The sequence below is a fragment of the Pituophis catenifer genome, unplaced genomic scaffold (genome assembly GCF_029215685.1).
Source record: "Pituophis catenifer annectens isolate HBS135680 unplaced genomic scaffold, rPitCat1.0.hap2 SCAF_4, whole genome shotgun sequence".
In the NCBI taxonomy this organism is placed as follows: domain Eukaryota; kingdom Metazoa; phylum Chordata; class Lepidosauria; order Squamata; family Colubridae; genus Pituophis; species Pituophis catenifer.
Window position 1 is genome coordinate 105430691 of NW_027256884.1, and position 15169 is coordinate 105445859.

General features: G+C 33.1%; 1 protein-coding gene across 4 annotated transcripts in view; it reads right to left on the bottom strand.

Moving 5' to 3' along the window:
- The window catches only part of NBEA (neurobeachin), a 355376-nt gene that overhangs the window by 28267 nt on the left and 311940 nt on the right, over nucleotides 1-15169 (bottom strand). For all 4 annotated transcript variants that reach the window (XM_070942793.1, XM_070942796.1, XM_070942795.1 and 1 more), the window contains one exon: nucleotides 10205-10372. In XM_070942793.1, coding sequence (XP_070798894.1) covers nucleotides 10205-10372 — 168 coding nt within the window. The remainder of the gene's footprint in view (nucleotides 1-10204; nucleotides 10373-15169) is intronic.

The window sequence follows — 15169 nt, forward strand, 5'->3', positions numbered from 1 at the left end:
TTCTCTTGCATGAATAAAAAAGAGTAGAAACATACATTTCCATGAACAGATGAAATCACTCACAAATTGGTAACATGTGCTCTAATTTTCTTTTCCTCTAGAAATTACATGTAGAAACAATAATACAGCAGATAAACAAAATTTGGTATTGTATTCTTTTATTTAATGCAGCTATGGATTCTTTCTGCGGGACAGGTCACAGCAAAAATGATGGGTGGAGGCTGGAATTAATCAGACAAATCCTGCAATGATACTTGATCACGGAGAAATGTATTTTAATGGAGGTTTTTGTTGTTGTTCTGGCTTATTATAGAAATAAAATATAACCATATAAAGCATTGTTTTTTATGAGTCAAATAAAAAACAGACAAGTTTAGTAAATCAAATAATATAATATCTACATTTCCTTACTTTATATGCACAAGACTATATTAAATATTTAAATATGATTTTATGTTCCATCAGTCTGTAAAACACATTAGAAAAACATTTTCCTATGTAGTAGAAAGCTACTAAATCAAAATGAAATTTCTGTCATTGTTCTACTAAATTCAGTGCTAAATTTTCTATCTTACCAATTTATATTACACAGAAATGAAATATCCTTTGGGACAATATAAACTCTAGCCTTTATTATCTTACAGCTTTAGTCAATGTTTATTAATTTGAGACTCGACATACAAAGGAGAATGAATCTAATAAATATATTTGATCTGAACATGTCCATTCACAAATTAAAGACCCTCTTCCTTCTTTAAAGAAAGACAGATCCAATGGAGGCTTACATTAGAATAAAGTGGATGGGTCACTGATGCTGTTGCTCTTGTCATGTACTGTCACAAAATGGCTAACAATTAGATTATTAATTCAAAAACTGGTGAAGCTGATGAAGATAAGGAAGCATCCTACAAATCTGAGTAAGGAGACAGTGCTTTGATCTTGGAAAATATACCAAGTCACATAAACTCAGAGGAACCCCCCCCCCCAAATTCATTGTAAACTGGTGTAACCAGCTTTTGAATTCTTAATATATAGCTGAAAAACATACTTCCTGGAACTGTGGACTCTCTTTCCTTTCATATACTCAGTACATCTAAACCACTCAGACTAACTCAATTTTTCTTTCATGAAAGCTAGTGTGGTATAATTGTTCTGGTGTTAGAATAGGAGTAAGGGTACTGAGGTTCCAGTCTGGATGCAGCCAACGTATCTTACAGAGTTGTTAGGGAGACATGAGTATTATTATACTGCCATGAACTCCTGAACGAAAGGCACAATGTAAATTGAATACATAAATGAAAAAGTATTCTATTGTCTTCTTGTTAATTCTAGATGGCTATGTGGTGTCTGGGAGAACATGATTCAGATACTCTGTCCAGATTGTGGAAGTTGTAGAGGCCCTGAAGCAGGTTCTCTCAGCTGTAGCTTTCTTGTTCTAGAATAGCTTGTCTCTGTCTCTGCTCTACCCTCAGCAGAGGTCAAAGAACATAGTTCTTTCTCTGTTGTGTCATTTAGGTACAGTATTAAGACAGTGCAAACATGTAAATAAGGTCAGGGCTTCAATTGCATTCCTTCGACTGTTATATTTTCTATTTTGATCTCCTACAGATACCACTAGTTTCAATATACAAATATGATTTATAATTTTTTTAAAAATTGATGGGCAACAAAGACTACAGATCCAAAGAAGATCTTTTTGCCATGTTATGCATGTTCCTTCACTTGAGTCATCAGTATTTATTTATTTATTTATTTATTTATTTATTTATTTATTTATTTATTTAACAAATATATATGGCCACCTAACTCACACACGTGATTCTGGGTAGTGTAGAACAATAAAAATCCACAAATATTATAAATGCTCTATCTAGAGCAACCATTCTTGGAGGAAAGGTACTTATCTCTTTATAAAGGCATGCACACAACAATTAATATTTAAATTATCAATTCTAAAGTTCTTTAACTTAGGAAATTTGGATGCAGAAGATATATGTTGATAAGAAGAATCACTTTTAAAAACATAAATGCAAACAAATATTTTATAATATTCTAACAATACAGCATATTTGCCTCTTCTACCTTTATTTTTCAGAAAATGCCCAAAGCTACAAAATGGTACCATTCCATCTATTTTGTTAGAGATATCTTGTTGGTCCTTGACAGCCTTATCATGTCAACTTTCTGCAGTAGCATAGTTTTCAACAAGGAGAAGAATAAGTATAAAACTATGCTTCCTGTGGGTATATTTTACTATGGTAGATCCTGGGGGATGATTTGTTATTTCTGTCAGATCAAACAAAGAGATAGGAGAAGGAAATAAAATACAATAACAAAAAATAAAGCAGCTGAAAAAAAAACCCCAAAATCCACTCAGGCCAAAACTTTATGCTAGGAAAAATAATCAAAATATAGTGAATATCAAGCATCTTCAAAATAAACAAATACTGTACAGAAAATGTGCTTTCAAGATGTTTATGAAAATCAACTGTCAAATCATTTGTTGAGTAACTCTCTCCCACCCCTTCCATTGCTAGCGTGGCTGGATTTTTTTTTTATTAGGGAACAAATAAAATATGACATTTCGAAACCTTCATAGATACCCCCCAAGAGTTCTAAGTGGATAAATAATACTTTTTCCTCTTTTTAAACTCACAATAATACCCCTGTGAATTAGATGAGTCAGGAGATAATATATAGACCAAAGACAGTGTGTATAACTGAGTATGAATTCAAATCAATCTCATAATCATAATGAAACATTTGATTACCCCATAGGAGGTATGCAAGAGCCTACGCTACTTTTGCAAGATGTAGTGATGGCCAATAATCTGGGTGGTTTGAAAGGAGTTTTACATGGTTACATAGATTATAAAATTTTGAGTGGTTTTATTAATGATAATTGTGCATTGCCTTAATTATTGTTTACTTCTATCTCCTGAGGAACAAAAAACAGGACATGATCATTAAACTTGTGATATCTCAGATTGGTTGGTACATTGGACTAGCTAGATTTGTAGTCTGCAGCAACAAAAGTTCTCCTTTCATTCATTTCCTACTGCCGAGTGCCAGAAAACTCTTAGGCTGCACTAGGTAACAGAGATCCTTATTTAGGTGGAAAACATTAAATCTATTGAATCAGCAGGATACCACAATTTGAAATTGTACCTCATATATTATATAGAACTGAATACAAGGAAAACAATCTCGAAAGAATATACAAAGATCAATTGTCGAATATAATTCTTCACTAACTTTTAAAAACAATACTAAGCATAAACCAACTGCATTTATAAATTGTAAATGTGGATTAAGCAAATATTTGAAACAAGAAGTGAATAAAATAAATATTGCATTTGAAATATTAGCTCCTGCAAAGATATACAGAAAAAGCCTGCTTTCAATGTTGCATCTGACAAAGATAATTACATTTGGGGCATCAAGCCAATGATTGCTATTTAGCTATTTTAATTTCATGTTGTGATGGAGGAGCAAAACATTAGTGATGTATTGACATCACTACATTAAATTAGTTTTGTAAAAACACATGTTATGTCTGTTTGTTCAGAAGAAAAACTAATAGCAATACAATTTAAGTATCATAAGAATAGGTGTAATTTTTGCAAATGCAGCTTGAAAAACTACCACTCACTTTTCTTGTAGTTTATAAGAATGGAATTTCAAATCAAAGATCTCTTCTAGAGCAGCAATTCAAAGTTCCCTTCAGTGAGTTTGTATTTTACATTATGGAAAATTTTAAAACAAAATAGGAAAAGTGGGTGTCATGTAGCAAAGCAAAGCATTAGCTTCCAGAATTTATTTTCAAGAATGTCCTTAGATTCTATGTAGAATCTGCAGCTAAATGCCTTGCTTGTAAATACATTCATGTGTCCAGAAAAACAAACAAACAAAAACAGCTGAGGGTCTGAGTGGCAAAAAGCCTTATTAATTTGCTTTTCGTTGTCACTGGAGTTGGCAAATTCCCTATGTAACCATCTCTTTTGGGCATCAAAGACATGTTTTGAAAATACCAAATGCAGCCAATTTCTTTAAAGGGATTGGGATACCTGCTCTAAATAGTTATTTCTAATACAACAGAACATACCTAGCTGAGGGTTGAACTATAGAGCCTTGGTGTACTCTGAACTTGGTTGTTTTTTTGCAAATATTTCATTACCCAACTGGATATGATAATCAGTACTAGTGGCTCAGGGGTGGGTTCTACTTATCTTTACTACCGGTTTGCAACGGGATCACGCGTGTGTGCTCGCTTCACTTGCACCTTGCTTTTGCGCATGCGCAGATTGCTTCTGATGACATCAGGGTCAGTGGGCGGAGCCTCCCAATGGTTTTACTACCTGTTCTATAGAACCGGTCCAAACCGGGGGCAACCCACCAATGTAGTGGATGTAGAGTTTGTTCCCTATGTATATACGATTCCTGTATACTTTCATTTTGATGGATAGATGTATCAACAAATCAGAGGAAAACTATGGATCCAGGACTCATAGCAGAAATCATAATGCAGTATTTAGAAACTACTGCACTTCTATACATAGAACCGAAAGTATGGATCTGCTTTGTAGATGACAATTTTGCAATCATAAAAAAAGAATTAGAGAAGACACATGAAACAGCCAATAACATCTTTAAAGAAACAACATTCCCAAGAGAAGAAGAAAACAACAACACACTACCCTTCCTGGATATCGTCATGAGCAGAGGAAATGACAGCAAACTAGAAAGACAAGTCTATCAAAAAACCAACCCATGCTAATCAAGTATTCCGTTACCAAAGTAACAATCCTATCTCCCACAAGAGGAGTTGTATAAGAACATTATTCAGACAAGCACAAACACATTGCAGCAACCTGGAACATCAGAAAAAAGGAAGCCTATATCTTCCAGCAAATGAATATTCATACAACTTTATCAAAAAGTACCTGATTACTGAAGCCATTACAGTATAGTTAACACAAGATATTGAAAAGAATAACATGACCATATATCAAAAACATCTCAGAAACAAAAAAACAGACTATTATAACACATAGCATTACTGTAGCACACAAAAACTAAAGCCCTCCAAAACATCTTATGTAAATCAAAAGACAGTAGCCCAAGAAGAAAAAGATAAAAGTTAATTGTAACATACAATGGATTGTAACAGCCAGGATTTAGAACAGATATGCTGAAGACCAGCAGAGCACATCCATGAACACCAACTAGCAATCAGTAGATATGATATAAATTCTTTAATATTACAACACAAGACTTTATACCCAACTACAAGTTCATCTGAAAAACTGAGTATCTTAGACCAAGATAAATCCTAAAATTTAAAGAAAATTTCTAGAAGCTTGCCATTCAGACAAATCAGCCATTAATAGATACATAGAAATAAACCAATTTACACACTACTCAAAAGAGTAAAAAAAAGCAAAGAAGAAAACACATTCCTTCCAGCATAAAATACCCTAATAAGCAGTGACTAACACTAGAAAAACAATCAAACAGAAAACAAGAAAGAAAGAAAGAAAGAAAGAAAGAAAGAAAGAAAGAAAGAAAGAAAGAAAGAAAGAAAGAAAGAAAGAAAGAGGGAGGAGGGGCGGGAGGGAGAGAGGGAGGAAGGAAGGAAGGAAGGAAGGAAGGAAGGAAGGAAGGAAGGAAGGAAGGAAGGAGAAAACTACAGCCTTAACAACACTGGCAGTGCAAGCTATTGTAAATAAACAGGAAGCAAACCCCACGCTCACTAACACTGATGATATTATCTAGTTGGGTAATCAAATATCTATAAGCAAGCAATCAAGTTTAAAGAGCATGAAGGACTCCATAGAGCTGTTGCCACATTTCAAAATGGAAACTTGCACACAGCTCATGAGTGGTAATGAAAGTACTACAAAACAATAGTGGGTTTCAATTTTGGCCGCTACTGGTTCGCTTGTGGGGGTGCGCGCATGCGCAGAGATGTCCAGGCAGGTGGGCAGAGCCTCCACTGCTGCTACCGGTTCGCCCAATCCGGGGCAAACCGGTAGCAACTGGTGCTACAAAGGATATTTCTTTGTACAAATGACAATGTGCCTAAAATAAAATAAAATAATCAAGAAATTGTATGCAAAAACTTTGAAATACTACACTGTAATCTACATTCAATGTGTCTGCTAATTCTATACATTAACATTCTTACAACCAGTATTCTGATGATAGCTGAAAAGGCTAAAAGCATTGGTTGGATTTATAATGTATGCCAATAGTAAAGACAATCCCAAACAACATCCAGGGTCCAATGCAACTGCTGTTTACATATTAAACAGGGATACAGACTTTGTAGCAGAGATGTTCTGTCATGTTTCTCCACAGGAGAGGACTGTCATGGAAAAGTTCATTATCAATTACTGTTGTACAAGTGCAAGATGAGTTAAGCTGTCATAATTTTCTCAGCTAGAGATCCTATGCTGTCAAAGAATGTCAACTTTTAATCTGACATATGGAAGAAAATTATCTCTTATTCTGACCTCTAATTTTGTGACATTTTAATGCAATAATTGCTGTGGTTAGTGCTGTAACTATGATTTCACCTGTCAAGGGGAAAAAAAAACAAATCAATATCCTTGAGCTGTTTATTACATTTTATCTTTCACTTTACTAAATTTCTTGGTTTTGAAAAAAGGGAAACTAGCATTACATCAGCATTCTTGTAAATGTTATCTGATGAAACTAGAGTTTGCTATGTTTCCAATTTGTGTGTATCTCTAACAATAGTTCCTTCTCATCCCCCAACAAAGCACCATTTCATTAGACTATAAATAATATTTGGACATAGATACAATAATTAAAGAAAAGTGGTTTGGCTTGCTCTGAGTCTGCCTTGGAATGCAATACATCTAATGAAAAAAAAAGCAACCCTAAGTATTAAACTAGCCTTTTATGAAAGTGTATGTGTGTATGGCGGGGGGGGGGGGGCAAAATGAAATATGACTCCTCTTCCAAAAGGAGGATTATTTTTATCCTGCCCCTAATCTCATTATACAGTAAGTCACTCTTACAGTTTAATCAGATCTGCTAATAGTTTATAGAAAAATATAAAGAAAGCATAACTTGGTACATGTTTATTGTCAGCAAAAATATTCCCTGTTATTCCCTGCTTTTTTTCAGAGCATTTCAGATTAAACATATCTCAATGATAAAATAAAAATCTGAGGGACATTTCTAATAAGTGAAAAAATAAAATGATGAAAGTGCCTGGAAGCATTTATTAATTTGAAAAATGCAATATATAAGTACAATAACTTAGCATAATTCATAAGATGCAAAGCTACATCAACACTATCCAATTGGTACCCTGCAAATACACTGGGATTAAAACTCCAAGAATTTCTAGCCAATGATCCTACTATCTAGGAATTTTGAAGCTGCATTTTCCAATATACCTGGAAGATATCAGGTTGACTTAATCAGGAGTTCTTACATCAAGCATTTGGAATATATGAAAATCCAAGCAAGAAATAAAGGTATTCTATACAAATAGATGGTCCACAAATATGCTAACATTTTTTGCTTATTTATCTAAATGATAAAAACATTTTTTGAAACCTTCTTAAATATGTGAATGTAGGAAGAAAGGCAGGATATATTATCCTGTATTTAGTCTAAAGATGCAAGCCTAATTATAGGTAATCCTCGCCATACAACCAGAATTGGGACTAGAATTTCTGTTACTAAATCAGTTGTACTCATTTTTACAACCTTTTTGCTATAGTTGTTAAATGAATCACAGCAGTTATTAAGTGAATAATATGGTCCTTAAGCAAATTCAGCTTCCTCATTGACTCTGCTTGTCAGAAGCTGACTGGGAAGGTTGCAAATGGTGATTACATGATTTCAGGATGCTTGAACCATCATAAATAAATGCCAGTTGTCAATTTTGATTACATCACTGTGGGGATTACACAATGGCCATAAGTGGGAGGATCTCCTGCAAGTCACTTTTTTTAGTGCTATTGCAACTTCAAATGGTCACTAAATGAATGGTTGTTAAGTTTAGGATTACCTGTATCAGAAGGAAGCCCAATAACAACACACAAACACACGCAAAAGAATAGAAATCCTAAAACTACTACTACTTCAGGGAGGATCATTGGAAATGGAGAAATGCTATCCTAATCCTCATCCTCAAAAATTCTCTTCAAGAAGTTTCTCTCTTGATATGTTCATAGTTAACTTCCTGAAATAAATGAGAGTGAGTTGCTCTGGTTTCATTGAGTCTGTTTGGATGATGAATTAAATTTAGATCCAAATCATTTGAAGTACTTATTTGTTAAATTTCTAGCCTACCTTTCCAATATTAAAATGAAAGTTAAAAAATATTTCAACTTTTTCAATGACTGCATGAAATTAGATACAATCCATGCACCCCTTCAATTACCATGAAATAGGGTTCTAATATCTCATAATGTACAACATAGCCTAAACTGTAGAAAAGTTATAGAAATATAATGTAATATTTAGTTTGTGAGATCATTAACTAATTAACTGTAAACTTCCAGATTCTTGGTTTTCAGGGGAAAAAAGCCACAAGTATTCTACTGCCTTTGTATAAATTATTGCTTGTTTTGCATACAACAGATGGCAGATATCATAGGGCATGGAAGCTTATGTATGCAGCCTCAACACAACAACACTCATCTTGCAGCTGTTGCATCTTCACACTTTTCAACCAAAGTGAATCTTTTTATAGAATGTTTTATATTTCTGCGTTAATCTAATAATAATTTTCCTAAGATGAATTGACAAGCTAGGAGGCAATACATGGAAGGACATTTTGCAGAAACCATTTTTTTTTAAAAAAAAAAGTGCTACAAAATACTATACACACATGCTAAAAGAAACCTGCATGCTTACTATTCTCTGTGTATTTATTAATGAATAAACAAATAAAAACAAAAATAGTATGTATAATAAATGTACATACAGTATGTATGGATTTCAAAATGTCCAACTCTTCTAGTAATTTAGTAATTTAGTAACTCTTCTAGTAAGTTAGTAATTTACTAAATGTAACATGTTAGAAAAAACAGGTAACCCATTTTAACTTCACTTGTTGATTAATTCAATATAACTGTAGAAAATCCAAAGGGATATTTGTAATGTCAGCAAAATTCTCTGACATCAAATCTACATTTTAATAACATATATGTTGTTTCATATTACCTCAGAAGAGAAATAATTTTTTAAACCAGATTTCCATCTTTAACTGCCTTGAATCAATTATTCAAGATACAGATGACAATTTATGATACAACAAATAAGCTTGACCAGGTGCAGTTATACAGATACCTTTTTGTTTTGAAGTACAGGTAGTTCTCGACAATTGAGCCCAAAATTTTTGTTGCTAAGTGAGGCATTTGTTAAGTGAGTTTTGCCCCCATTTTATGACCTTTCTTGCCACAGTGGTTAAGTGAATCACTACGGTTGTTAAGTTAGTAACACGGTTAGGTGAATTTCTGTTTTCCAGTTGACTTTGTTTGTCAGAAGGTTGCAAAAGGTGATCACATTAAAAAAAAAAGAGCCTTGGTGGCGCAGCAGACTAAAGTGCTGTTAAGTAGCACTTAGCTGCCAGCTGCCTGCAATTACTGCGAGTTCAAATCTCACCAGGCTCAAGGTTGACTCAGCCTTCCATCCTTCCGAGGTGGGTAAAATGAGGACCCGGGTTGTGGGGGCAATAAACTGACTTTGTATATAAAAGAACACTGCTTAGGGGAGGTCGAAAGCCCTATTAAGCAGGTATATACAAAAAGTATGAAGGCTATTGCTTAACGCATTGTAAGCCGCCCTGAGTCTCTGGAGAAGGGCGGCATATAAATTGAACCAATAAATAAATAAAATACAATAAATACATGACCCCGGAACACTGTAACCATCATAAATATGACTCAGTTGCCAAATGCTGAATTTTGATCACATGACCATGGGGATGCTGCAATAGTCATAAATGTGAAAAACAATCACAAGTCACTTTTTTCAGAGCTGTTGTAACTTTAATCGGTCACTAAAGGAACTGTTGTAAATCAAGGACTATATGTATTATGGGATTACAAAATAAAACAAAATAACCTTTTAAAAAAAAAATGAAAAGCAATAATTAATAATTTTAAGATACCTTTATCATAATTGAAGGGAAAAAGTGTTAGCCAGAGGTACTTACTTCTCTGAGAACAGGATCAGTGATACTGTCAAGGTTTATGGAACCTTCATATGTCAAGTAATGGAAAACATTAAGTGCCCGCACTGCTTCTGGCCCTCGCTGCTTATAGCCAAATATGAGATCAATCCACTGGTGAAGCTGACAAGATACAAATTCACTTTCCAGAGCCTAGAAATGAAATTGAGAGGATGAAAAAGGGAAAAAAAATGCTTCTATACAAGTATCATTTTCTATTTCTTTTACAAACAAGATGTCTTCTCAGAATTTCCTTTAAAATTCTTAATATGTTTGCTATGAACTTTGTAAATACATGTTTTGTGAGCTTTTATTGGCATTCAGTTCTTCATCTATGCTTTTCGTTCTATTGAGAGCTTATTGAGAAACATCAATAGAAGTACTAAAAATATTTATTTTATGTTATTGAATCTAGCGCAATCATCCAAATCAAAGCATCTTTGATAGAACCAATTGAGACTCAGCTTTAAAGGAACCAGTTAAGAGGACTCTGTCATTTCCACCTGTTATTTGATCAATTGTAAAATTATACATTTTTTTCAAAAATTCAAATCTGCTTCTTAGATTCTTTCTACTGTCTCCTGAACCCTGGAATGATAAAAGGTATAGCATCCTTTTAGGTATTTGAAGAGCATTATCACATTTCCTTTCAGTTTTTTCATCTCAAGGTTAAATATGCTCAAGTCTTTCAATCTCTTTTTGGAGGAATAGTTTTTTGTTATCTGATTATCCTTGGTACCATTCTTGGAATCTGTTCCATTTTCTCTGAAATCTTAAAAGTTATGTCAAAACTTGGATACTAGTTGAGTAGATCTAACCAAAGCAAAATAAACTGGAACTATTATTTCTTTTGGTTTGGAACATATACTGATGCAGTCTAAAATAAAGAAAGAAATATGAAATAAAATTACAGTTGCTTTTTTGCATATCACTCTGTTGATTCTGTTGATTTAAGTTTACACTTCCTATCTCAAGATCTTTTTCAAAAGGATTATAATAGCAATAGCATAGCAATTGTATTTAGGCTTATTATATTAGGCCACCAATTAATCAAGTGAGGTATCTTTCATCACGTACTTGAAAAATCTACTTCTTCTTTCAAAGTGAAGAACTCTGTGTGTGTGTGTGTGTGTGTGTGTGTGTGTGTGTGTTCTTTTGAGAGTGGGCATCAGTATTTCATTTTTTAATGTGTATGTGTGTTCTCAGCAAAAAGTGACAATAAAGCTTATCATCTTATCTTATCTTATCTTATCTTATCTTATCTTATCTTATCTTATCTTTATTCCTGTCTACTGTATTTTCAAATTAAAATAAAGGCAAATTATAAAATTAAGAATACTAATGAGCTTTATGGCTTCTTAGTGGCTATGTAATTCTTCAAATGCAGCAAAAGTCTTTGTTCCCAATCCTAATTCATTAGAATATTTGTTAAAATCAACCTTGTGAGGCAATTGGATTTCAATCAATTTAAGAAGTACTATTCCAGGTTAACTGGATTGTAGAGCACAAACTGTAAAATCCTGGCTTTTTTATTCCAAATACAGACTATAATTTTACAGTGTGTATGCCATTTTTCTACTCTTGAAGAATGGTGTAGATGTATATTTAAACTAAACCCTGATTTATAGAATTTTAAACAGTACCAAGTTATTATGAATTTCACAAAAGGAAACTTGGGTGGATAGTGGATAGCAAGATTTAGAAGTCTTATATTTTATCCCTATGTCAGCCATTTTTTTCAATATTTCTAACATTAACCATTCTATACATAGAACATGAGCATGCAGAGGTTTCAGATGGAAATTATTTAGAATAAAAATGCATGCTCAGTTTAGCAGTAGAAATATAGCCTTAACTGAGTCAGAGCCATGTGATTTTATCTGCCAGTAGTCTTCCATATTAATCAGAAAATAACATTACTAGCTAAATATGAGTTAAGAAAAATATATTCTGCAAAATAAATAGCTAAACAAAATAAAAACTTACAATCATTTTTTCTTCTTAAATCATTGTTAAAATTGTATGCTCTAGTAAATGGAAGCTAGCCCAACTGCATCCAGTAAATTTTGTTTCAGAGTAAACAAATATAGGACTATAGAGAATGGCAGCAATTCTAGGTGTGTGTTTGTGTGTCTGTGTATGCTTCCATTAAACAAGGTTGTGAGGAGAAGGATGTCAGAATTACATAATTATTATATGCAATGTAATTTTTATTTAACAGATCTTGATGCAATAGTCTTCAGATGTAACAAATAGATTCTCCACTGTAAATGCAAATGACATAAATGACGCAAATTTATAATTTGTGGTAATAATATTACTGCAGGTAATACAGTCATTGGATGAATAGGGAATTAGGAATAATGAATACCTGTTCCCTTAATTAATTAATTAGATAAAGGTTTCACTGTATGTTATTAATTATATTTTCTCTTAGGGTGCTGTTACAGAAAATACTGCATATGTTACTACCAATCTCTTTGGCATGTAGAAGGCCATCAGAATTTTATAATCAATGGGCAAATTTATATGGAAATCAACAGTGTAGGGATTCATGTTTTATAGTTTGTTCATAAATTACACTAATTTAAGAGATACAGAATAAGCTGGTTTACTTTGTGGATGACAAAGCTAAGCACGATTTTTTTATTTCAATTAAAATTACAGTAAATTCATGAAATTCTTATTTAAATCTAATCAAATACTCTAAATATATTTATTAATTTTTACTGTCTGTTATGTGAACAATTACAGCCTTATAGTAACCTTTGAAGGAACTTTTGAAAATCACATCCAAGGCTTTTGGCAAATATAGAGGCTAAAATACTGTATTAGGATTATGATTTAAGTAATTATTGAACAAAAGAATCTACTGGATTACCTACAGCCATTTGGCCTCATTTAATCAAATAACTGTCATGATCAAAGTATCACATTCAAATGTCATTGTAAAGATCAAATAAGATGGAAAATATGAAGGACAAGATATGAATAATATTCATAAATTGATGACTGTTTAAGAAACAAATTGGAAGGGAGAAAATATATTGAATATGGACGTGATCTTGGACTTCTATAAAATATCTGTATACTCCATCTTTCTAAATGACAAAACTAGTATATTAGGTAGAGGAAGACATTTCCTGAATCTGAAAGTATATTTTCTGTTTGTTATATTCAGCACTGCAATTTGTAGCATACTACAATCTGTGCCTTAAATAATCAAAACACTGTCACAATTAGTCTTGGATTACAACAGGTCATGTCTTGAAATTACAAATGCTTGCTTTAAAGTCTTTGCTGTGTCTCTGTGTGTTTTACATTACAGTTTCATACCTTGATTTAACATGCTTGGCTTGTTTCTGAACCTGTTTTATTTCAGACTCTCATGCCACCACAAGTCTTCTGGGATCAAAAAGCTCAGCAAGACTACGAAGTCACATCTGTGAAAAGCTTTCTTCTCTTTTTTGTAAACTGGTAGATTATGATTGATGAACCCAGCATTAGGGTAATGTTAGCAGGAACACTTACTGTTTCTGTCCTCTGTGACATCATTGAGGTCAGGCCATAATCATGTTAGCATTGAACACAATGCTTTATTAATGTTTCATGGCTATGTCAGTAGTAATCAGTCCAGCTTGCTATGGATAAATTAAACTGAGCCAACAATCACTGATGTATAAATTGAATGCTCTTAAAATCCACTGAAACACATCCTAAAAGTTACTGAATGTAATCACTCCTCTAGCCTTTTTAATGAGAGCAATCTGCTCAGGAATTTTTTTCGATAAGAGATTATTTCTCAGTTAAAAAATATAAAATATTATTATTTGGTTTGCAAAATGCTTTCTAAATTAAAATGGGATCAAGTTATTATGCAGTAGTATAGTATTTCTCTCATATATAGCAGACAAATATAAACAGAATGGAGTTTAATAATATACACCTCACACATGCACACAAAATCATGAACATATGTACATACACTGTTAAATATAAATGCACCATTAATTTATGAATTGAAGAAATCAATAATCATCAGTGTCCTCTAATTTTCATGTGATTATCTGTAAAACTGGGAAAGTCTTGAATAGAGATTTTTAAAAATATTCTATATAAAAGGGTTATTAATATGTAAATGTTAAAATGCATTTATAAATATCAGGATACACAGCAAAGAATATAAAAGAAATCTGGTAAATATTTTATTTTCAAATGAGATAACATAATTTGCCAAATATCTCAGCATTTTTGGCACTAAAGGTAATTAAAAATAGGCTTTTATATAGGCCTTGAAAGCTTTATATAAAAAGCATAAACTAGGAAAAGTTGATATATTAATAACTGTGAACTTGTAGAATCATAGAATCACATGGTTGGAAAGGATCTTGAGGGACATAGTCCAACCCTCTGCCCAAAGCAAGAGCCCTTGTACCACCTTGGGCAAATGGTTGTCCAATCCTTTTCTGAAAATCTCTAGCAATGGAGCACCCATGGAATGCAAGCTGTTCCATTGCTTAATAGTTCTTAGTGTCAGGAAATTCCTACTTATTGGATCTCTCTCTGATGAGCACTCACCCATTGCTTCTTGTCCTATTTTCAGGTACCATGGGAAATAAATTGATTCTGTATTGCCAGTGGCAATCCTTCAAGTATTGGCTACATCATGTCTCCCCACAGTCTATGAAGAAAGGGTCTCTCCTTGTTTGATAGGAATAAGCCTCCAGATTCCTGATCATCTTTGTTTCTCTTCTATGCACTCTTTCTAGAGCCTTGTCATCTTTTCTGAATTATGATGACCAGAACTGGACATAGTAGTCCAAATGTGGCATCACCAGTGTAGTAAAGAATGATGCTATCACTTCCCTTGACGTTGATACTCTTTTTTGTTGATGTAACCCATGAAAGTGTTGGTTTTTTTTTTTTGCAGTTGCATGATTTTGTTTTTTA